Source organism: Melozone crissalis, unplaced genomic scaffold (genome assembly GCF_028551555.1).
Source record: "Melozone crissalis strain CALT ecotype California unplaced genomic scaffold, PUWL_Pcris_2 ptg000045l_1, whole genome shotgun sequence".
NCBI classification, from domain to species: Eukaryota; Metazoa; Chordata; class Aves; order Passeriformes; family Passerellidae; genus Melozone; species Melozone crissalis.
In genome coordinates, this window is record NW_026535823.1 from 14,634,922 (window position 1) to 14,660,706 (window position 25,785).

General features: G+C 35.3%; 1 protein-coding gene across 1 annotated transcript in view; it reads right to left on the bottom strand.

Moving 5' to 3' along the window:
* Window positions 1-338: 338 nt before the first annotated feature.
* AGL (amylo-alpha-1, 6-glucosidase, 4-alpha-glucanotransferase) overlaps window positions 339-25,785 on the bottom strand; it is a 34,136-nt gene continuing 8,689 nt past the window's right edge. Inside the window, exons 6-34 of the mRNA XM_054285704.1 lie at window positions 25,046-25,227; window positions 24,722-24,833; window positions 24,299-24,419; window positions 24,016-24,118; window positions 23,830-23,927; window positions 23,113-23,252; window positions 21,177-21,364; window positions 19,474-19,597; window positions 18,757-18,920; window positions 18,126-18,227; window positions 17,737-17,889; window positions 17,506-17,656; window positions 16,248-16,372; window positions 16,029-16,141; window positions 15,781-15,915; window positions 15,149-15,279; window positions 14,447-14,583; window positions 14,072-14,205; window positions 12,789-12,964; window positions 11,018-11,120; window positions 9,576-9,801; window positions 9,045-9,156; window positions 8,542-8,677; window positions 7,243-7,355; window positions 6,313-6,524; window positions 5,672-5,769; window positions 5,028-5,115; window positions 4,804-4,937; window positions 339-3,408 (exon numbers count right to left, since the gene is read on the bottom strand). Coding sequence (XP_054141679.1) covers window positions 3,291-3,408; window positions 4,804-4,937; window positions 5,028-5,115; window positions 5,672-5,769; window positions 6,313-6,524; window positions 7,243-7,355; window positions 8,542-8,677; window positions 9,045-9,156; window positions 9,576-9,801; window positions 11,018-11,120; window positions 12,789-12,964; window positions 14,072-14,205; window positions 14,447-14,583; window positions 15,149-15,279; window positions 15,781-15,915; window positions 16,029-16,141; window positions 16,248-16,372; window positions 17,506-17,656; window positions 17,737-17,889; window positions 18,126-18,227; window positions 18,757-18,920; window positions 19,474-19,597; window positions 21,177-21,364; window positions 23,113-23,252; window positions 23,830-23,927; window positions 24,016-24,118; window positions 24,299-24,419; window positions 24,722-24,833; window positions 25,046-25,227 — 3,929 coding nt within the window. The 3' untranslated portion in view covers window positions 339-3,290. The remainder of the gene's footprint in view (window positions 3,409-4,803; window positions 4,938-5,027; window positions 5,116-5,671; window positions 5,770-6,312; window positions 6,525-7,242; window positions 7,356-8,541; window positions 8,678-9,044; window positions 9,157-9,575; window positions 9,802-11,017; window positions 11,121-12,788; window positions 12,965-14,071; window positions 14,206-14,446; window positions 14,584-15,148; window positions 15,280-15,780; window positions 15,916-16,028; window positions 16,142-16,247; window positions 16,373-17,505; window positions 17,657-17,736; window positions 17,890-18,125; window positions 18,228-18,756; window positions 18,921-19,473; window positions 19,598-21,176; window positions 21,365-23,112; window positions 23,253-23,829; window positions 23,928-24,015; window positions 24,119-24,298; window positions 24,420-24,721; window positions 24,834-25,045; window positions 25,228-25,785) is intronic.

Below are 25,785 nucleotides of genomic sequence, written 5' to 3' on the forward strand. Positions count from 1 at the left end.
CACTGTGTCACTTGGGTATCTGATCAGTTAATCAAGACTGTTGTCTTAGTGAAATTGCAATACTGTAACTGAAATTATATAAACATTAATAGCAGAAGTTCTGCTAACCCAAACCCCTCCAACTCAGATGGGGCAGCTGATACTGACACCAACATAAGAATCTCAGGTTTATGCTTTTTTCATAATAAGCTGATATTTTTGTAATAAGTGTTGTTAGCACATTTTAACATTCACCTTGAGGAGTTAACAATCTCTTCATTGTGGGTAAACTGCAAGAAGTGAACAAGCAACATCAACTGCAAAGTTTGACCTTTTTAAAAAAAAATCACAAGAAAAGGTTAACTCTAAATTAAAGAATTTTATTTTGTGCATTTCAGAAATGAATAATGACATTTTCTAAAATCAGTGGTTGCTGTGATAGACAGACATGTAAAGCTCATGTTTCCATTTTACATTACAACATGCAGTGTGAGAATGATACATTAGTTTACTTGAATTCTCAAGATAATCATCTTTGAATAAATCAAGAGCTATTAACTGTGTGAGCATTGGTAACAGTTAAATTATTTCAATTGGGAGGAAAACCAATTTTTAATATAACATAGATTAAGAAGCACCAACTGGAACACAATGAATGCACAGTTCTTACTGAGTTATTTAGTTTAATTCTATTTCACCAATTATAAGCTTGCATTACTGCAAGTCCTTGAGTGTAAACAAAAAATGATAATGATACAGCTCAGGATCAGTCAATATAAGTCAGTATTTTTAGGGGATAATGACTTGATCTATATGAATATCAGCTCATTTTATGTTAAGAGTTAACATTGTTTTCTTCCATCTTCATTTTTAAACTGTCTGGCTTGACAAAGTGTTGAGTAGCTTTTTGAGGAAAAAAAAAAAAGAAAAACCCCAAAACCAATAAACCACCACCCCCCCCCAAGAAAGTTAATAACCTTAAATCTTACTTTTGTTGCTACTTAACAGCAAAGTCAACCAATACATATTTTTTCCCTATTTAAAATATTTGCCACTAAAACTATGCTCAACTAATCAGTGCAGAAGCAACATTATAAATGGGCATGTTTAGAAGTTTCATAACATATGTATTTTTGCATACACAGTGGTGATTTATCTTTAAAATTTTACTATTAAATTAGGAAAAAACTCTAGCAGTGACAAATATGCAGTCTCTATCAGCAGTGCAGGTTGCAAAACTGGAAAGCAATCTGTACATAGCATAGGAAGGTTTTGATGAAAAATTACTCATGTTTTTTTTCCCAACACTTAAAGAGTGTGATTGCCAATGAATATTATTTTGACACCTGGTGGAAATCTTCAACAGTTATAGCTCTTAAGCTTTACTTCCAATTTTAAAATGTTTTCATGAAGTAAGAACAAATTCTTTTCTGCCACTTTGTTCCTGCTTTCCAAGCCACAGGAGCCATAAAACATACCTTGATATAACACACAAGAAATAAGTATCCAGGAAAACAGTAAAGCTAGTGAAACAGTAGGACAGAAACCTCAATATAATTATCAAGAATTTTGGAAAGTTCAGTGCAGTATGAAAAATACTTTCTATGCCTCTTGCACATTAAAAAAATAATCTGTAGCTGACATTTCAGTAACATTTTTGATCAAATGACATTTCTTATGCATTATGTTGAGAAAATCAAAAATTCCCAACCCATGTACTGCAGCTCAAAAGTTCAGGTATAATACAGACATTAACCATTCCTAACTTCTAAGGACTGAACACTTGAGCAAGGGAGTTAAAATCCTTATTAACCTTTCAAACAAACAGTATATGAGTATAGCCACTTGCTACAATTCATCTCTTGAACCGGTTAACTTGCCCATACATTATCTACCTGAAATACATATCCCTGAACAAGACAGCATGTGCACTGTACTTTAGACAGAATACAGACACTTTAAAGTACAGACATGATAAAACCTTGATCTGTGTTTTAGTGCATTATAATTACATCCTGTATTTATTTTTTCAGCATATGTTGTCTAACATTCAGAAATAGTGCTTTTGCTTTTCTGCCTTGTGGTGTAGGAGGTGTTGTCAATCTCACTCTGCCTGTTTATTGCACTAAGATGAAAAAATTTTATGAAGAGTTTGAGAATTACCAACTGCTCTCCTCTCAGTTTGTGAACCCTGAACTTAATAAGGACATACAGGCATCCAAATACAAAGAAACATGTTTAGCATCATGTTGACTGGATTGCCCCCAAAGGACACCACACAGTATGCTTATTGTTATTGGTGCACTTTCAGAAGGCCCAGAAGCCTCATATTCTCCTTTCTGATAGTAGGTTACTATGTCTTTCCACTGTGTTAAGCATTTCTACCTGATTAACAGAGCTAGGATTTTCCCAAGAAAGAAGGGCTCAGGTGACCCTATCTCTTCAATAAATTAATTTAATAAGCAGTCAAGCACTTTGGCCTTCCCTAACATATAGGCTGTGCATTGTATGCATGCTTCTTTTGAATTAGCCACGGTGAAAACCAGATATAAATGAAAAAACAGGTTTGCTATATGGCTCATGGTATTTAAATAAATCTAAAGACAGATTAACATAGGATGTTACCTCGTTATTGCTTAATTCTCAAAGTAAAGTTTTCAAAATTTTGTATGTAACTTCAAAAGTTGATTTATTACAGTATTCATACACTTGATTTCTGTGGTTGTTTAGTGGAGTGTTCAATTGAACACATACAGAAACATCCCCATTATACAGTTCAATGGAGAGATAACATATTATGCCTTCATTAATGCATGGTACTAGAGCAAAAAGCATACCAAACTTAGAAAGCTAGAGGTTAATCTACTCCCCCTTAAGCATGCATTTGCAAAGACATCCATTTACTCTTTAAGAGACGAAGAAAAAAAACATAAGAGCTGTGCAACTTATTTTTAGCTCAGGAAGGAGAAAATTTACTTTCTTACATTAAGATTTTGTTTTGAAAAGGCTAAAAAACCAAGGCTACTTAAAATTAAGTTTGTGCATATTCTTAAAATTGCTCCTTACTAAAAGTTGCTGCATCGAGTGTGCACTGCAGTTTTATTTTATTGTCATGCCCTGATTTTCAAAACATCTAAGCCCCACACAGTTATAGGGCACAGAAGCTGCTGGCATTCAGCATCTCTGAAAGTCAGGACACAACTTAAGTGATTGTGCAAAACAGTTAATTTCCCTTGCAGTGTAAGCCAAGTGTTCATTTATGCCCAATAATAAGACCACAGAAGTTTCACCAAATCAATCAAAATAAACTTTTACAAGTCATAAAGGATTTCAAGGATAACACCAATTGACCAGGCCTGAGTTTCACAGCTAAAAGGACAATACTGCCCATTCTCATTGGTTAGTTCTGGAAGTCCTTTCCAGGATGATCTGATAAAAGAAAACAGAAATGAGTACTGCTGTTAGATTATAGATTGAAAAAAAAAAAAAAAAGAACATTTCATTTTAAAAGTCTTTTGGAAGATAAGCTCAGTAGGAAACTGAAAAGCTTGACTAAAGGTCTGCTCTCCTACAAGCATAGTATAGCCTTTAATAATTGAGACCTAATACTTTTTTCACCTGCAGTTGTTAATTGTAGTGGAAGCGTCTCTTCTTCAAAGCAGACTCTCTGCTACTAATAATAGCTGAACTTACACAACTGATGTGCTGCTCCTGTTTCTCATTCTGGTAGTTTTGCATTTGGAAAATGAAATAACAATGGCATTCAAACTGTACTTTAAATTGACTATCCTGCTAAAAAGTGACAAGGGCTGGAAGACAGCATGATTACATAAACCTTCTTTTCCTCCTTAGGGAAAAAAACCCCTCCAACAAACTAGCATGCTTACAAAAATAAATCCCGTTGCTACATTAATTATTCTGTACAGAAACAAAGTATCAAAACAAAGTATTAAAAAAAAAAGTACGCTATTTTAATAAGACAGAAAAAGCAAAGAGTGTTACCAAACTGCAAGTTATTTCTGACACTACCAAACAAGAGACTTGGTCAAGTCACTACATAAGGCAAAATATTGCTTCACAAATCCTTTTTTCTTCCTTGTGTGTTCAGACAAACTCTTTCGTCATGAATCCTGCAGTACTCTTTTGGGCACAAATAAATAGATGTTTCATGTGCTGCAGGACAGATTATATGGAAGATATATCAAGGGCAAGGTGTTTTGTTTAGTTTAGTTTGTCTCAAATCCTTATTAATTAAAATAGACAGCAAAAGAGGAAAAACAGTGTGTGCATTTGGTTTGAGGGAAAACACAAAATGCAAGTTCCTCTGTCTCTTTAGAAAACCAAGGTTATTAGTATGACAGCTTCAGAATCTTAATTTTCTCACTTAGAACACAAAAAATCTAACAATATTTTGCATCATTTTATCTGCTGCAATTTTAATTTGCCACTTCTTGCCCTTCAACTATTATGTTCTACAAAGTTTGTTTTTAAATACTTTGATTTTTTTCAAAAATAACTCACTGACATTTTTTCTGAAACTGACTTCTTGTATGAAATAAGATGCTAATTTTTGTGTATGATTTATTTCATCCAGTCTTCACATGGGTAAGTACTAGGAATTCTGCAACCTGTGAAAGGCACTAGATCTCACCTGTATTTGAAATCTGACTTGAGACCTGCAGTTGCACATATAGCAGTCAACTTCCTATCTAGGAAAGAGATCCTCTTTATACAGTAGATCTGTACTGTTAAATGCATTTGGATGGTGGATACCACTAGCTTGGTATTTTGAATATTTTGTATCTGTGTTTGTTGTTATCTTACCTTTCAAGATGAACATAGTGGCGAGAAAGAACATTCTTAATCATGACTACAGTTTTTGCATATATCTCTGGACCAATCAACCTAGAGAAATACAGTTTTGCACGAAGAAAATATCCAATTGGCCACAGCCATTCCTAAACAAAGAAAGAAAGAGATGATTATCAAAGCAGTTGGTTTGAAAAAATGACTACACTTTCTCTAAAATTGAAGGAGGTAGTTCTTACAGGTCCTTGGTGATAATTAAACCCTCTGGCTACATTGTAGTTGTCATTGTCAAGAGCATTATCATAGACACCGCAGTACACCATATCACTGCAAAAAAAGAAAAGTATTATGCAAACAATGTCTTAATTAAAAATGACACACAGAAAATGAGAACAGAAATTAACCAAAACACTTGTCATTTACATTTATTGATGGTTAAGTTAGGGAGGTCTCCAATAAGTTATGTACTTTACATGACAGTGAAATTGCAAATAAAGCTTAAATTTGTAGGAAAACGGTCAACATCTTGAAAGAACTTAAGAGTCATAATTCTACCCCTTTACTTTTACTCAAACTGCAGTGCTGTACACTGTATCAAACACTCTATGTCCCAAGATGCAAATTCAACACTTTTGGTATGATACCAAATTTGACTTGCTTACTGTGAGCCATGCAAAACCACCCAGCCACTGCCTACATAAAGAAATCAATTACACGGACTTCAAAATAATTGTTCTGGAAGTACTTCCTGCAGCCTTATTTCATTGGTATAAATGAAGATTTCACACCATCACCACCACCCCTGCCCTACATCAAATAATTCCTACTGTTCTGTTTATTGTCTTTAGGAATTACCACTTGATCTTATCTCTACTGTACTTACTCTGGGTCTAAGGTTTTCATGCCTAATGGACCAAGAAGCTTTTCCTCTGCTATCTGTAGAGCTTTCCAAGCTCTCTCAGGTGTAAACAACTCAGGGGCCTAATAAAATAATAAAGATTTAATGAATAATGTCTGTGCATATACATACATAGGGCTGTGTATACAAATGCAGAAGACAACAAAAAGCCTGACTTTTGCATTACTGAATCAACTTCTGGAACCTGAAAGTCAGAGTAAGCAAGAACACAGAAGGTATCCAGTTATTTTTTCAATTTTGATTTTATTTTATAAACCCTTGACAAATATCATTACTGAAGCTCTTTACAAATCCAATGAAGATAAAGACTTCTTCCTTTTTAGCCAATTTGATGGGAAAAGCAGCCTCCCAGACCTAGCCATGAAAGACATTCTGAATACAGTGAACACAGCAAATTGGCAAGTCCAGTCTTGATATATTTTTAGGATATAGTCCAAGATGAACGAATATTAAAAGCATGGAAAAAAAAGCTGCTTTCAAAAAGTTATTCCAAGCAATGTACGTTCCTGATAGAATGCCATGCAGACAGACCTTAAAATTCTCTTTATAACTGAACTAAGCTTGCATTTAAGTGCAAAGCCCTCCTCCCACTCCCCCACACTTACCACAACCATTGCTACTGGAAAATTTGGCCTGAGTTGGTAATCACACCATGGACTCGAAGCTCCATAGCAGTCCTTATAAATTCCACGTTTGTGTACAAGATCTGGGTGTTTTTCATTAGGATCTGCTGGATTCTCAGAGACAAAGAACAGCTTTTCAAAGTGTCCTTGAATTTTCCTGTCCCACTCATCATATGTGATAATCTCCTCTTTTCCTGCAAGATATTATAGATGGTTTTAATTTTCTGCAATCAGCCACAGTGACAACAGCAGAAGTATGCTTCTTGAATTCCTGACACTTAATATAACAGGAGCAGACCAAGAGCACCTCTCTCAGTTTGTGATTCCCTACATTTAGGCCAATTGTACAGATCACAGGAGCAACAGCTCTCTGAAATTTCTAGTGAGACTAATGCAACATCAGAGTCTCCACAGAGCACATATTCACTTGGGCTGGCTAAGCTTGAAGTAACTTTGTGATTAGAAGAGTACTCCCTCCAAAAGATAAGGGACTTGCTATGATATTTATGTAAATATTCCCAGCAAGGGGCTTTCTATGTTATGAATACTGGGGGAGGGACAGAGAGCTAAAATAAAGTGTCCTGTATCATTTTAATTTGCATTCTTGTACTGAATGATGCAATCATCACAATACACAATAACCTGACCACTTACACCCATTTTGAGAAAAGGTATTCAGACTCTGAAGTTCCTTTGTAATCCACAGAACAAACTGTGTGAAATATTGAGAAGACAATATAAATTTCTAATAAATTTTTATACTAACAAAATTATTTTGATCATACAAGATACTTTCTCAAGTTTTTGCCCTTTTACCCCTAAACCTTCTTCTGAGGTTATATGGTCACTATTTCATTGTTTTAGTTATTTTTATACCCAATTAATAAAATTATGAGATGTGCCTGTTTTTACCATGTCTTTTTACAGTGACTCCACGAAATGGAAATATGTTTTTCCCAGATAAATCCATCAACCAGCGAACAGCCGACTTGCACAGGCCAACCATTTCCACAGCAGAGCCATCTCTAAAATAATAATGATAAATACCCCTCATTATTTACTTTAAGAAGGCTATTAAAGTTCAATGAGTAACTGGAACAATTAAATTCATAAGTCTCTTATTTAGACAATATCTTTTTTCTTATTTTTTCTTATTTTCCTACTATTCCTCTATTTCTCAGTCAAGGAATGAACTTGATTGTAATCTGCGTAGCAAATCATCTTTTTGTGTCCAACAGCCTTATTGAAAGTGGTATTATCATACCCAGCTAATTAGCACAAATGGAAGAAAATTTTATACCAGTGATTAAGAACATAAAAAAAGAATCAACCTCAAATGTGGTCCTCTGATGTTAAAACTGTGTTCAATACAAAGCTAGTCAACAGCACACACACTTCTGTAACTTAGGTAATAGTTCTGCCATAAGAGACTACTCATGTCAAAAGTGAGGGATTAAAATTAGCACTAAATGCACTTCTTGGACTTGCTTCTTTTTTCAGGAAATATTCATGTAATCAGTATATGCAAATATTTCATATTGTATCACAATCAGCTTTACTGTGTACTTGATGGAATTTTCTCTCTCATATCACCAACTCAGCCTCTTTTGGAAAGTACCTCAACCACTCTTGGTTACCAATTAAAATGCTTGACTTGGCAAGCAACATAACATTTTCCTTAATTCTTACCCATGGATGGCAATTTATTTGAAACTGATACTGTAATAAATTCAAGCAAGGATGCCTGCAGCATTTTGCTAGCATGTAATAAACAGCCTATGTCAAAATGCTTAATCTCAACTCTTAAAATGTAAATGCTGTAAATATTTTTGAATTCAAACATAGAAGTATTCAAACAACACAATTATCAATATATAACTCAGATAGGAAGCTTGAATAACAAAGTCCTGCTAGTACAGCAAGTATACACTATTTCCTAAATTACATTTTACTACCAGAACTCAGAAGTCAACTCTTGGCATGGAGCTAAGACTGTGACAGAAGCCATGGGCTTCACCTGCCCAAGAACACAGCTTCTGACTTCAAATCAGCATAAAGAAAAAAATTCCATGATGATTTTAGTAGGTGGAAACATTTAGAACATTTGAGAGATAACCTCTCAGATGTGTCAATAGAACTCACAGGTTCTGCAGAAGAATTTAAGTTAAACAAAGAATTAAAAAAGCCCCTCCTCAAGCCCAGCTTTCATACCTCGGAGTAGCGGGAATTCCTGTGTTGCGAGCCTTGTCGCTCTCCCCCATTTTATCCATCCAAGTGCCACAATTGAAGCGGTTCCCTCCAAAGACAAAGCCAGTTTCATGGTCAATGCCTGCAGTTACATTAAAACCTGGCAAGAAAGAATAACAGGTGTTAAGTTCATTTTTTTAGGGAAAAGAAAACCCCAAATACCAACACCCCTAACTCAACTTCCTAATAAACATGAAGACCTTCCAACAAGAGATCTGAGGTAGGTTTCTGAAGGCAACTGTACTTTAAGTGAAATTTTAAAGGTAACTTGCACCATAACATATGACCAGTTGCTAACAATAAGCTAGTATTTAGGCACTTCAAGAATATTACATATATATATAAAGTAATACAGTTTTACTTACAATAAAAAAATGCTCAATAGAAAGAGAAAATAAGAGGAAAAGGAAATACAAAATATACTCATCAACTTCTGTTTTGCACAGCAAGTGGTCTGTGTATGTTACCTTCATCTCTCATTTTTTGGTCAATCTGAGGACCAGCATTCCTTTCTCGGAAATTTATGCCTTCCATGTGTCGTTGCATTGCCTCCTGTATTACTTCATAAAGTGGCTGATCCTAGATTCATTACATGTTTGGATGACATGTGAAAAGCAAGATGAAAAATGAGTAGAAAGCATTTCTTAAACCTCTAGTTTATAAGATATTCCAAAACAACTCCCACATCATCAAACATTTTCAAGTAGCATTCTTGGCAATGCCAATAACATTGCATACAACTTTTCATATAAACATTTTTTCAAGACAAAAAACAACAAAAAGATTTAGAAGCTGATGGAATTGTTTTTCCTCCTTGTACTTGGTCTAATCAGGTGATACAAGAAGTGCCTAAAATGTGGAATTCTTGTGCTATAATCAAATTTCACCATAAACAACAGATAGCAACAGGTTCCTGTAGCTAGAAAAAATTACATCCTCTCACTATAGTTTAAAACACTATAGTTTTGTTAAATAGTTCAATTAGAAGAATTTTTTACCACAGTGCCTGCAGGCTGAGGAGAAGAGTCATCTCTTGGGTACATCCTAGAAACAGGACACCTGAGAATGTCTAATCCATTGGGAACAATTTTACAGTACTCCTGGATGCACTGAAGCCACCACCACACAGCATCACGACAGTTGTATCTGGCATGTGTCCCCCCACCGAGCAGATTGGGAATGAGACCATGTCTTAAAGTCCCAGCAAATGCTAAAATGATGTTTCTAGAACAAAAGAAAAATCACAGTCTTGACTAAGTTGCCTTCAAGGCCATTGTTAGACCAAGTATCAAGTACAAAGCATACAGGGTTACAATAATAGCAAGAAGACAAACAGCATTTTAAAGACAGATTCCAAAAGTTTGCTGTTGAAAGCTACAAATTACTCAATTTAGCATGAACTTCTTTTACAATAAAAAACCACCCATTCCCTAACAAATTCCTCAACATGAATACATTTAAGTCAGTTTGTACAAAATATACATCATCTATTCATATGGAAAAGATAATTTGCTTTTTAACAGGTAGTGATATAGATCCTAAATCCAAATCCACTGAGGTCACAGGGAAGGTTTTTATTGACCTTGTATATGAATACCCTGGTATCCATTCTGATGGGTGGGGTGGAATGGGGACGGAGGGCAGGAGTAGATGGGAAATTCCTATTAAAATACAGAGAGGTGACAGCAGCTGAGGTTATGAGAAGTTTCATTGAGAACCGTTGCGCATACCTTGCAGAAAACACGGATTCCAACTAGCTTTAAAAGGCAAAATAAACATCCTAGTTGACTGCAGATCTCTCTGCATGAGAAAGCTAACAGTTGGCCAAATGTACAGCAGCATAAATACATGCTGATTTACACCAACTGATTTTTATGTTTCTATTATGTGCCAAACTCCACTCAAATTAATATTAATCAAAATACCAAATTCATCTGGCTTATGTATGGCTCATTTGTCAGGTTAAATATTTATAGCTACCAGATTGCAACAACACAATTAGTTGATATCTACTATCAACAGACCAGTACTAGCAGTTACAAAAAAATCAAGACAGACCTGCATTCACACCTTTCTGTTTAGAACAGTATTTTCTTTTGCTACTATAATTTTTTATGTAAAGAATTCTGAAATTATTGCTCAGCAACATGATGCAAGTACTAGTGAAACAATCACTTTGTTCAAGGACAAACAGTAGCACTGCTGGAGTTAAAACTACAGATCATCAGCTTTGTATCAGTGCTAAGAAGGTAAAAGACTATTTGAGTAGTATTTTTAATCCCACTTAGAGGGAGCTCCCAAATATGTCTAGTGCCATTAAAGTTTTATACTGCCCATCAACTGTTTCAAACATCTTGTGCATCAGCTCAGGTTTTGAGAGCATTGCTTTTTTTCTAAGTGCCTACAAAGCCAACAAGAACCAAGGCTAGGCCAGTCTTACCTTGCTTCTAGATAGCGCCCAGTAACTAACAGTAGCCCTCTTAGTGCAATAAAAGTATCCCTTCCCCAGGAACGAAAAATTCCAGAAGAAAAGTGAGGTAAACCTGAAAAGAAACATCATTATTCATCTAATGAAGTGATATAGCAGAAATCTCCAAGCACACATGTATAAAATAACCAGAAGTAAAAAAAATAATCCTCATATATCTTTCTCCTAGATTAAGATGTTTCAAATAATCTCCTAAGACTGAGTTCTTGATAAATACATCCTATTCTAGAATAATGTCTTCTAGAATTTCAAGATCACACAAAAGCATTTCTCATACCACTAACAGTGACATTTTAATTTTTATTAAATCACCTGGCAACTTAACCAAAATTTAATTAAAAGAAACAGAAAGAAGACCAACAAAAAAAATCAGAATTATGTTTGAAACATTTTGTTGGAAAGAGTTTATGCATGAGAGTTGCGGCATCTCAGCAGCATAAAGGGATGAGACTGTTCTCAGACACTGTGAAAGACATCCTGCTTCTCTCTTCCAGCAGCTTAGAGATCTACATTCTACTGCAGACATTATAACATGCAGCTTTAGGAATGATCCTAACTGATAAGGCATAATAATTCCAACTGTGACATGCATACTTGTCTTTTCTGCCATTTGTTTCCTTTTATGATCTATTAAACAGAAACTCCAATGGCAAAGTTGCAAACCAGAAGTCTCTTGTGCATGCTTGGTCACTTTAACAAAGTATTTGCTAATTCTCAAATATGGCCTCCACCTCTCTGCAAATTTATAGTACATGGCAGCAGCACTTGAGAATGACAATCTGTGTACAATTTAAAAATCTCAGGCACATCTACCAGTGAGTATGTGAAAGGAATATTTAAAACCAAACCCTTCAGTATAATTAATCTTCATGACCAGTTTAAGGGAACACTGTGCCTCTGTGCTTCTAGGTAACACTGAAGCAGGCAGATGGAATGTTATTAAAATCCAGAAACTAAAAGCAATAAAGCTACACAAGAGTGATGGCAAAAGGAAGAAAAGCACTCCACTGAGAGAGATGCCACTGCATCTGTGGATGCTTAAAAGTTTCCATGGCTTCAGAAAAGGAATGAGCCAACTCAGAACCAAAATAAACTCATTCTAAACCAGAGAAGATAATACTTTGGACATAGGCAAATGCCCATAGGAAGACTGCCAGAAGCTGGCAGAACATTTGGAGGTATAAATACTACTTGCTGACTGCTTTTATGCTCTTTCCTTTTGGAGAGAGTTTTAGATCAGGAGTTCTTCTGGTCTGATAATGGTTCTTTCTGAGAATGTGTAACCATAAATTCACTCTTGTTTCTCCATTACAATCCATGTTTTAAATTCACATTTATAAAAGACAGACTAAAACCCCTTATGATAAGTATACTCATACTATACTTCCAGAAGCAAGTCTTCTGGAAAAGAAAACAATATTTTTTTAGATCTCTGTATATGGTAACGACAAATACAGCAAGAAAAGTCTCTAAACAAAGCATTGATATATAAAGCTCTCCTTCCCAACCCCCAAGAGTACTACTAGAGAAAACTTCCATACCTTTAACATGAGCAAATCTTTACCTTAAACACAAGGTAAAGTGAGTGAAATTGCTACATTTTATACACAGTTTCTGACATATGACTCTCAAATATGATGCAGAAGATTTTAATATAGTTACTAAAAGCAAGTTAACTGTTTTGGAAGACCTTTTTTTTTTTTTAAAGGTTGTTCTCACTTACCAGCTGCCAAGGAAACACAACATTGTTCTTTCTGATTTGTAATCTCATTCAGCCTATAGGGAACATCATGTAAGGAAGGAGACAGATCTGGCAGACAAGGGTATTTTCCTATCCCACATAACTGAATGGAACCCAAGGAAAGGTGTTTAACAAATGTTGATCCATTCTGCACAAAGCTGTAATTCAACAGAATTAAATTAAAATAACTTTGCATTCAACAACAGCAGTCTATAAAATGTACCCTTTTTCATTTACAGAAGGCTATGACAAGCATTACACGTAAGAAATTTAAAAAACTAGCAATGAACTAATACTAGCATTTTGCATTAACTGATTTTTTTATCTAAGATTTAATTTGTAAATCACATGTTTTCCTAAAATGGGTGCCCAATGTCAAGAATCAAATCTTAATTGATTACTGCCATGGAAGTGTTTATAACATGTACTTCTACAAAACAGTTAAAAACAAGAAGTTGTGTTGGTTTAGTTAATGCCTATACACGCCCCTAAGATTTCAAAAATATGATAAAAAATATTTACTATGAACAAAAGTTTGTCAAAACTAGTCAGTATTTTAAAAGTTCATATTTTTACATACATCTACACAAAGTGCAAATAAAAAAAAACTGTTAAGGCATTCCCTGAAATAGATGATCTCCATTCCTGACTAGCTGATCTCCAAGCATTTTTTCAGAAAATGCATTACGTTCCATGATTGCACAGCCATACCAGATTCTACAAAATGTTTTTTACAAAACATAACAAACAGTATTGACTTGTTCAGTACAGTCATAGCTACAATGAAGCCTCCATGAAATGAGTCTCCATTCCCTTTGCAAGAAAAAAAGAAGCAGACTCCCAAGTTATTTCAAAAATTAAGCAGTGCTCAGATAATGGGGAGTAATAATGAAGAAGTGTTGAAGAAGGCATCAAATACAATCTGGTATTTTCTTAGTTACCTGAACTTTAAGGAATCATTGCATTGGTACTAAAATTACAGCCAAAAAATACAGCTTCCAAAGCCTGGCAAAAAAGACGCCAGCTTAGGGTTTCCTCCTCCTACTGTGCAATCTCAACAGTAGTTATAAATTAAAACACTGGATAGATGTCTGAACACAAGTCTGCCAAACCACCACTGTTAGAAGATGGATTTGATAATTCTCTACCAATTTTCCCCTCCTACATTAGAGGACTATGAAAATATTCAAATTGCATTCTCCAGCAGATAAAATTTAAAAAGTTATGATGTATCCAGATGCCTCTGATAAACAGGCCAAGCATACCTTGACATCTGATGCCATGCCACATCCAGAAGCGTTGTGTATGCTCCCACTAATATGGCATCAAAGTAACACGGGATGAGGTAACGTGGAATTCTCTTTAGGTACACAAACATGGCCTTCAGCCATTTACCAACCTAGTAAAACACAACAGATTTAGAATTTGATCCATCAAAGTTCAAAAGCCAGTGCCTTCAGGATCCATATTGTTACAGTATTATACCCCAGCTGTGCTGTACCCTACTGCTCCAAACCCTCTCAGAGCTAGGAAATATGTTATAGACAGTCTGAATTTAAAAAAAAAATTATCAGTAATTGGAAATGAAACTAACTAGCAATCTGAAACCCTGAAGTTACCAAATAAGTATTTTTACTCACTTCTGCACAGGCTCCGGCACGTGAAATCAGACGATTACTGACATAATCAATCATCCAATCTCCAGATCTTAAATTATCACAAAATGGATGACCCAAATCATTCTTTGGTCTAATGTCTGCCATCACTGACATTAACCCTGAAGACACAAACCCAACTCTGTATTAAAAGACATTATCACAAACAGCAGTTACAATGCAGGAGCAAAAGGTACATAGCAACAGATGCTTTAACTGGATTGCTTCTCTCCATCTGCATAACAAGCTACAATGCAATTCTAGTTTCCTCAGCATAAATCCTAGAAACTTATGAACATCATTGCAAACAACTAGCATGAGGGAATTTGTATGCTTGATAAATGACAGACACTCCTCAGTAATCTAGTAACACCTCAGGTTAGATTAATGCAACTTTTCACTGGAAGTATATTTTTCTCTTACTTTAAAAGTCAAGGCACTGGTGTTAAAACACGTCCTGGGCTGCAGTGTTCAGTTTCAAAGCATTGAGAGAGAGGGGGTTTGTTCTAGTATGAGATTTCCCGGGTACAACACCAATTAGCAGCAAGGTCAAGCAGAAAAAACCTACTTTTTATACCAAACAATAGCAGCAGCAACACAACAGCATTATTGTGTGATGTGATCAAAATTGAGCAGTTCTCATTTACTTTTTTTACTTGACAGAAAAAATAATGCTGAAACTATTACCTTGGAGGCCTGCATACTTTAGGGGTGACCAGTTTGGTATATTGTAACAGCCTCCTCCATCTTCCTGTTCTTCTGCCTCACATCTATACAGCACTTGATTTAGTTCAGCCAAAGTTAGTTTAGAAGCAATTCTGAAAATACAGGGAAGAAGAGAATAAAACCCAAAATAACATCAGTAAGGAAAGACGGAAAGGATTTGACAATCAATTCTCATTTCAGACTTAAATTAAAATACCAAAATATATACAGTTCTTTCAATACTTTCATCTTGGAAATTAGGAGCCTAATTTTTCAGGTTTTCAAGATGTTCTCAGATGTTTCAGTGTTTATTTAGAAACACAGTATTATGTTCAAAATCACACCCGAAACAATCACACCCTGACACTGAGAAGCAGACCATGTTTAAGTCTACTTTAGGCAGCAATTACACAAACTGGGAAGTTTTTCAGTATTAGCTCCACTTACTATTACACATATAAGAAGATGTCTCATAGTTTTCATTGCACTCTGACAATTCAAACTCCATCTGTATCACCACCACCAAAACTCAACAACCCTCAGCAGATGTACATAATACTCTCAGCTCCTCCAGTAGCTCTCGGTCCTAAGTCAGAAGCTTAAAGAATACTTACGAAGAAAATGGTGTTTTCAATATTGGTGCTGAGTGATCATCAGGAAGACTTCCAGATTTAAAGTGAGAGCTGAACTGGATCAAATGATTGCGGAGTATCCCCACAGCCTCTTGTGCCTTTGGGTCCAGACTAACTCTGCAAATAAAAATTAGTATCTTGTAGAAGAACAGCACATAGAAGAACTATTCTCCAGTCTCCTATCACACTTTTCAAACACACACAGCCATATGGCAATGATAATAACATACCTGAATACTATTACACTTCCTGGGGTCAATCTTTCAAATTCTATTTCTTGAACAAATTCATTTGGCCCTTTTATAGCAGTTCCAGCTTGCTTTATGATTTTACTGTCTTTTATCTTAAAAAAGAAAATAAATTTGCAACTGAAATCCACTGTCTTTTTTTCTAATTTAAAATATGACAAAAAATATTTTATCAGAACATGGGTGAAGGAGGCTAATTACCTGGATATGCTCTCTGAGTTCCATTGTGAAATTAGGCAATCCATTTATAAAATGTAGATCTTTTTTGTAAGGACTAGCACTTCTCTCAATGGTCCTTGCCTCAAGTACTACTTCATCTATTTTTCCTAGAAAAAGTTAAACCATGTTGCAGCTCTTAGGATATTTGAAATGAAAAAAGTGATTCTTTTGAAATTATGAAACAAAAGCTAAAATGAAAAAACCGAATATTCAATAGACAAGTTTCTGTCGCACAGCAGAAGAACAGAAACATATTGCAAGTATTTTAAATACCTATAAATATTCTTTACACACTCATATGCTGTACTGTATTTAAAATGGCATTTTTTGTCATTTTATAATAAATTAATCATAAAATCAGATGTCTTTTACTGGTCATCAGCTTTCTTAATTTTCCTATTGTCTTTTAGGAGACTATGCAAGACTGCTTTCCAAACTGCGGCTACAAATGGTTTATCTTTAAGCAGTAACAATTTATTATTAATATAGAAATTCTAATTTTCTGTATCTTTTAAGTAATTCACAGACATAAGGTATTCAAGTCTTGTAAATAACTTAAAATATAACGTGACTGATTTTAAAACAAGCACACAGATGCACTCAAAGAACTAAGTATATTTGAAAAGCCAGTTTGGAAAGCTTCTCTTCAGAAACATTTCCAGGTAATGAATAGAAGTCATTATACTTTGCTACTTTTATGTACAGTAAATACTCTGCATAATTAATTATCTACTGCATACATATACTATGTATTAATATATGTAATGCAACCATTTTGTCTTCCCATTAACTTATTCAATACAGAGATTTATCAAGATGTATTTTCAAGCTACAAAACCGCTATATATATTTGAAAGCTGAACAACAATAGAATCAACGAATAGGATAAAATTTTAACCTTTTTTTCCCTGTACAACAGAATAAACAATAATTCCCCCAACTCTGTACAATTACTATGAACTATTACTAGTTCACAAACAAGACCATAAACCCCCTCCCCCCACAGGGAACTTGCAGCAGGATTATACTCAATATGAATGTTTCTGAAAACCCTAAGCATTGCAAGTCTATTATTGGTTCTTAAACCACTTTTGGGACATATATGTTAGTACATAGAAAAGGAGTGTTATATACTGAAAGTTCTCATATGGATTTCATGAGCATGTGCTTGAAGTTAAAATGCATAAATAACTTGAAACTTCTGTACATGACAATAGCTTTTGGAAAGAAGTTTGTTTACCTGGGATACACATTTCAGGTACTTCTTTACTGTAGAAACAAGTTTTAGGATCTCTGAAGGCAGTTCGACACACAGCCACAACAGACTGGTGTGTGTTAGGGCAGTGTCTTGTCACTGCAACTATATCTTCATCAACTTGATCCACATACACCTAGAAAAGACATAACATTGCAACTGTGCTCACTCAGAGCACACATATGAAGAAATCGCAGTGTTACCCTCACTTCTTGCCTGATTAAAGCCTTTAGACCCCAGCTCCTGATGCAGCCTGTTTATGGCCAGCCTTCCTGCTAGAATTCCTGTTTGGAAATTAACTTCACCAGAGGTCAGATGTGCTGCTGAACTCCATTTTGAATAAAATCTCTCTTCAGATACTACAGAGATCTGTAAAAAAAAAAAAAAAAAAAAATTTAAGCAAATATGAAGTACTCTGGGAAATAACCACACCTTGAGGTCTGACCAGTAGAAAAAAATTCAAATTTCAGAAGAAGCTGGACAATCTGAAATAATGCAAGTCAGCAAACTACTTGGAATTCCAAACAACATTAAAATATGAGTTCTATGATGAGAATAAAAGGTATTTTTAAAGGTAGCTTAGGAGTTGAACTGGAGACACGTACCTGGTGTGGTACCAGCTCATCATAGCCTTTGGTACTTCCTGTAGCACAGCATGCCATGGAAACAATCATTGCACTAGGAAGAGCATCATAAGCAGATCGGTGCTACATCAAAAAATATATAGGTAATGAATAGTGAAACCAAGAAAATTCAATCCTCCCAATTCAACATACAGAAGATGCACTCAATCTAACAAAGGAAATGCTAATCCCATGGTCATCATTTCCTCAATTATGATACAAATTATTGGAGAAAATTTCTACAAATTAACTAAGAAAAGCAACTTAGAAAAATCCTCAAAATAAGCACTCCCTGCCCACCACCTGCTCTCATTCCTGCCTGTAAACAAGCTCAGGAGAACAGGTCAATAAGCTGCTTACAGCAGCTGGATGAAAGAATCAAACCAGTTTATTTAGGAACTTTACATACTCCTCCCTTGAAAGACAAAGTCTTGAATGTCAGAAGGTATTGCTAAAAAATTTTTTTCTCTGCATGAAAGCTTGAGCTGAACTGCATCTGTTCAAAATATTGTTCAGGATATCAGGATTAGATCAAGCCCTCCCACAGTTCGGAAATATCACTCACGAGAATATTATAGGTAATTTTTGTTGTTCTTGTTGTTTATGTGCTCACCTGAATTGGACATTCATTATCATGTGTAATATCCATAAACAGTGCATGAGCAATAGCTGGCATCAAAGGCCTCAAACGTGGCTGAACGAAAGATCCGACAGGCTCACCTCCAAAGCGATAGACCAGCCTCCCCTCCTCGTGGCTATTGTAGGCAGTCATGGCCTCTACAGAACAGAACACCTAAGTGTTTGCATAACAATAACTACCACACACACAGCACTCACAAAGATGTTAATGTGGCATTTAGAAGTTGTTATTTTGGTGTGTTCAATCATTAGAAAAAAATAAAATCAAACATATAGCTATATTCTCAGTGTGGAAACACAGCCTTGGGATATTCAATTTACTATAACAGATTAAGGAAGAGAAAGCTTATCGGAAAAAAAAGATAAAAAAGCAGAGATCAAGTCAAACTACTTCTCACAGGCTTTAAAAAACTCATGCAACAAAAAATCAGACATGATGCAGGACTTACATAGCAGAACTGTGCTACAACTCTTTTTTCCTTCACTAGATCAAGAATGAAATATTTAACCTTCTGTAAACTAACAAAGGAGGTCTTCTCTTATTTTATGGCTAGTACTTTATTTTCTGCCAATTATCAAAAGTCACAATACGGAAATTTAAAGCACATAATCCAGTAGAAAATTTTTTCTTGAAAAAGCATGTCATCTATAATCTCTTGTTGGAAAGAGACCACACACGCAGCAAGCCTACCTCTTATTAAGGAGGTAATGCCCAGCCTATTCACAAAGATATTGTCCAGCTCCTCACTTCCTGTGAACAGTTCAGCCACTACATACAAATCGGCTCGCAATTTTCTAGCTGTGTCCAGCATGTACTGCAAAAAGCACAGCCAAAAAAGCCACAGAAAGGGGAAAGGTAGATACAAAAAAGGACAAGTTTCAAAGCTAGGCAGGGATTGGACAATAGGAAAATGCCATGCAGCAAAGATAAACAGAAAGCCAAAATTAAGGAACAAAACAAGTTGTTACACAGAAGAGGACACACAAACATAAGCAAACCCAAGAATTAGCATACAACACAGGAGAAGTTAAACAGAACATGAAGAAAAGGTAATTGCAAAAGCAAAGAACATGAATATGTAAGAAAAATAAAAAAGCATACCAATGTTAGTTTCACATTTAAAACTCCAAACCATACATGACAATCCTACATAATTTTCAACTGCTTATTGTACCTCTAATCAGGCTGGTAATTCCCAGGCGGTTGACAAAAACATTGTCAATGTACTCACTGCCCGTGAAGAGTTCAGCTATCACATAAAGATTAGGTCTGACTGATCTGGCTGTTGCTAGCATCTCCTATAGATCACAATACATTTTTAATGCAAGACATCCATTGTCAGCTATGTACACACAAGCATTAACATGAATGTTAACAGAACATAAATGATCATTCAATATATGCAGCACATCAAAAATGTTGGTAACATGAAAGTTTCAGAAAACCCTGGTTATATTTTACAGATATTACTTATAGATTGAGTAATTCTAGGAAATTTTCCGTAGACTTCAAGCTAACTACTACTTTGTTTTAAAACAAAATATTAGCTCAAAATACAAGAGCAAAGGTTAGATAAAAGAGACACCTACTGAACAAAGAAACCTGAGCAGCACTTCAGTTTAAGACTTTGTAGCTACCCTTCCAAAAATAGTAACACTAAACAAAAGAATGGCAGAAGTTTTGAAAAGGCTGCATTTAGGAGCTACTTACAAGTTGTATGGACAAATCAACTTGTTTTAGAGAGCTCTTCATTGGTTTAGGTAAGCTCTGTTACAAAGTTAACACTAAGCACTAACAAGATGCACTACTCCAAACCTATTTAAAGCTAATTTACTAGGCAAGTACAACTTTGGGATGTAGTCAGCTCCCTGGGAACAAGAAGCACTTGTCTCAGCAATACATCTGCCAGATGAAACTTGTTGCAGGAGTTCATTACCAGCTTTTAAATTCTGTGAAGTGAACCACTTCTTGTTTAATTTAGCAATAGCAAAATATATATGGAAAAAAAAAAAACCCAAACCAAAAAACCAGCCAGACTTTCAATCAAGCCTTGGCAATGACTCCAGCTCAAACTAACATACTGGGTACTGGCAGTCATTGCACTACATCCACAGCTCAGTGAGGGAAAAGCTAGCCAGGCCCATCCACATCCACAGTATTTCAGCTAAAGTAGAGAGGATACAAACTATATAAAACTACACCACTCTACTGTTTAAGGTAGCTGAAACCATTTCTGAACATCAGCAGACAAGAAACCTTGATTTCATGCAATGAGGAAGATTCATTCCCAGTTAAACTGTGCCACGTAAGTCCTGCACTGTTGCTGTGAGATCTGCAGGATCTATTTCACTGACAGGAGCTGCTTTCTAACAAACATGTTTCATTCTGCGTACCTCAGCTACATGAATAGGTGTTGAGTGACAGTTGTCCAGACGAACACCATGGAAATACTTGGCAGTGATTTCAGTGTATTTTTTCATATGTGCCCAGAGGTATGGGCAGTCTTCAGGTTTATTACCATAACGCAGTTTCACACTGTCTCCCCAGCAAATGAGCTCTCTTCTCAAGTACACATTTGAACCTGTAAAGGAAATAAATTCACTTTAGTGTGTGTGTATATATATATATATATATACATATATACACAGAGAGAGAGAGAGAGAGAAAAGGAGTATAAGAGTATAGAATGTGCACCAAAATGAAAATGTGGCATTTTCTACTGCTGAAGAAGAGAAAAACACTAATGAACAGTAAAAATTCTAACAAAAATCATATCAATTCAAAAATCTATATATGCTACACTTATGTAAAATTTCACACTCTTCCATGGGAACATTTAGCTTCTATAGTGATACTGCAACAATTTTTCATATTGAAATAAAGTTCCTTTTAATTCTTCAAAGTAGTATAAAAACCTGCACTTCATAAAAAGAAAAAAACATCAAACAAACAAGCAAAATGAGTAGTTTTGTTTTTCACACTGGTAAAATTCAAAAAAGAATCTCATTATGTTATCATAATCTGTCACAGTAACAATTTACAATTTTATCTCCTATTAACAGCAGACTCTGATGAACTTCCAAAGCCAGTAAGCAAAAAAAAAAAAAGGAACTGTAAATTACCACAAATTCCCAAAACATTCACGTAAGCACAGCCAACCCTTTTCTTCATTAACAGCAGCACAGCCAGACAGAGAGAAAAATGGTGTTTCTTTGGATGTACACTGTGATTTTTTCAAAGGATCATTTAGAGAACTGGCTGCATTTGTTTTGCAATTCCTTTATGGTGCCTTTGTGTACCACGTTTTCGCATTGTGTTCTAAGTTGAATTAATGTGTGGCATAAAACAAAGGCATAACACAAATATAAAGCACTGACAACCCTGTAGCTGAGTTACAAGAGAAACCTCAGTAATGGAAATTAAGAATGCTAACTAAAGCTAGCGACTGAGAGGAAAAAAACCACAAAAATCTCTCTAGAAGAAAGGGCAATAATCTGAAGGCAACTAAACAAAACCACTTTGAAACACATACTATCTCAATCCTCGAGAAGAATAAAAGTAAATAAAATTTAGTGAAAGGGGTGTAGATTACTTTGCAGGAATTAGATGTTTGCTAACTGCAGATCACTCTGGAGATCATCAGATTAGGTTGTAAAGCAAACTCAAACTTTCAGATGTTTTTTAATTACAATTAAACTGGCCTTTGTTTCATTTAGTTTACCAAGTGAATGACTTCTTTAAACACAATTTTTTTTTGCATTTATTGGATATCAACACTGTCCCCAGAGGAGTTAGAATGCAATATTTTAGTGCTGGTGATTTCATGCCCTATTTTACCTTCACAAGTAATCTGCATACTTAATTTGGATTTACTGGGTCATCTCTTGACTGCCTGACTGCCACTCAGTGGACTTTTCAAGGATCCAGTTTTTGCTCACTAATGCAATAAAACACTATTCACCTTTTCATTGCATTAGTTTTTCTGCCACACTGTCATTGTCTCATAGAAATGCCAACAAGCACTGGTGTTGGAACAAAGTACAAAGTAAGCAACAAAGACAATGACAAAAGTGGGGAGGCAGGACATCCCCATTTCAGTGGCAGAAAGCTGGTAATTTCCCTCTCAAATCTTGTAAAACTGTACCTCAAATTTCAGTTCTTATAGTTCATCTGTATGCTGAATGGGAAATTAAAGTGCTATAAGCTTAGTATCTGCTATTCTGCAGCTTCATAGGAATACATCTGGAAAACAGACAGATTAAATAAAATCCTTATTGCTTTGGCTAGAGTATCAAATGGTTTGTAAGAATTCAGATTTCTTTTACAAACCTGGTTCTGCAAAGTTTCTAAGAGGATCATCTCCCATAACCCAGCCATTATGAGCCATGAAATAACAAGCTTTATCTGGCTGATGTATCATAGCTTCTTCTTCCTCCACAGTCAGCTCTTTGAATGGATATGTAAAATACCTATGGAACAGACAGGCAATTAAAAGAGAAATCAAAAAGAAATTAGGTACGGTAACCTAAGCTGCAATTCATTGTCTTTGAAATTAAAGTATCTGCTATGAAGTGGCTTGTACATAATACAGATAAAAAAGAGAGCAACTTGCATAAATGATGGAGAATTTTCTATTTTGAAGGAAGCTTTGAAGGAGCAAGAACAGATGTTGCCACTATCTTGGTGTCAGCTGGTAATGTAAGAGTAAAGCCGTAGCTCTTCAGATATGAATGGCATCAAGCACATAAAACATGAAAGGTGTAAACTTTCCTAGCTCCACTCCTCTTCCACCTACAACAGCAATTTGCACTATGTAAGGTTTTGATGTCCTCTGAGTATTGTCTCATGCTTTCTGATCACATTTGTTTCTGAAATAGCTATTGCTGTTGTTTAAAAAAACCCTGTCAATTTTGATAAGTGGCATTTGTCCATGTCAAAGCAAACCTATATTTCTACATATAAATGTATACTTTTATTGAACTTGGAACTTGCTTTCCCTGTATAGATTCTAATAGTTTCCAAACAAACAAGAAAACATGTATATACCTGGTAACCAAGGGATTTTTTCTACTGATAGGTCCCAGCTTAGGACCATTACAAGCGATTCGTTCATAAACCACAGTCCCCACAAGGCAATTGACAGCCTGGAAGTAATCAAATGATGCATTATTGAAATGCCTTCATTTATTTGCAATTTTAAACAATTCAGCATTAAAACAATAATTTCAACACCTGTTCTTGATGGTGACAAGTTTGTCTGTATTGCTCAGCATTTAGTTCCTCAATCCTCTTGCGAAACCAGTTACAACATTCTTCTATTGCAGCTGGTCCATTGCTTATCAGGAGGACATAAAAAGCAGAGAACAATTAGAGAAAAATATTTTAAAAACATACAGCATAGATTACTAAAAGGCATCAAAAACTAATTTTTCCTCATGTCTGAAAAGAATGTCTTTTTTTGGCTTTGTAAGTTTAGCTTCACTTAGATTTTAACTTGTCATCAGTAATACGGTACCTGTGTGGTACAAATGTTGCCAGTGCTATGTTCATATCTACAGTACAGCCAAGCCGTCTATATTCAGGGTCCTGAATTATTTGAAGATGCTGATTTGGATCAGATTTAGTGCCCATTTTGCCTGAGAACAAAACAGAAATGAGTACTCAGAGTAAGAACAGGAATTACATTTAACAGACGCACAATTTTTATCATTCTAGCATAACCAAGATGCAGGTGGATGAAGGTATTGAAGGTCTTTAAAGATTTTCCTAGCCCTCAAAGCATTTTTGTACATCTAAATCAGCACAGGGGATGTCTCACATAGCTAAAAATAGCATTATCTGGTTTTTTTTTGTTTTCTGTCTAACTGTTAAGCTTACCTAAGTCTCTTGAACTATAAATACATAATTCACATGATTCAGCAACATGATCTTCCCTTACCTTGAGTAAGAAGGGTTTTAAATTGCTGCACAGCTTTGTTAACGTCCACTTGGAAAAATTCCCATAGTTTCAATTTTGGATATATATCTTCATAAATTATTTTACGTAAACACTGTAAAAATAAAAAAATTCATTAGTTACTAAGGTTGTTTGTTAATAGAATTAAGAAAAGTTAAAACAAAGGGGAAATAAGGGCCTATTTCAGCAAATCTATCTGCAAAGCATACACCATTTTTTGTGTATTTACAAAACTCTAGAAATATTAAAGGTTTATTCAGCTATTTATGCAGTTCATCAGCTTATACTTAGTTCTCAGTCACTTACATTCAAGTGCTGATCATTTTCAATCAAGGGAGGGACTCCTTTGGCAATACACTTTCCATCAGCCACCATACCAGTCAAATGCCACAGAGCTCTGTCCAGGACCCAAGCTGGCTTCAGGTGAGGAGAATTTACAAGGTTATAGCCACATTCTGGATGCATCCTGAGCCATTCACTGTTAGTAGCTTAGTGAAGAAAGGGAGGGGGGAAAAAACCAAACAGAAACGTAAATATATAAGCTGAACCCTTCGTTGTATTTTGTAAAAATCCTAACATCGAGAAGCTGAGGTACTATAGCGCATACAGTTCATTCATTCACATTTAAACGGAAGTTTCCCATGTCAATAGAAAACCCTATCTTGTGCAGAAATGTTATTACTGATTGACCATTATTACTGATTTTTTTGGTCAAACATACAACTGCAGAGACTCTAGAAAAACTTTTTGTTAGTTATATAAAGATACGCAATAGTGTCACCAATTCTAAAACACCAAAAAAAAACCCAATTAAATTTTGGTGCAAGAAATACATCAAATACTGAATGTAAGATATCAATATTCTTGTGTGTTGAAAGCCAAACATACATCCCAAACTTATAATATAAAGTTGGTTCTTTTTTAATATTCTTCATCCTGTCAAGATGGCACATACAGCTAGAGAGGAAGAGTACCCACATCCCAAAAATAATTAATGCAAAATATATTTAAATGGGCATTTAAGAAAGGATTAGCTGTGATACTGG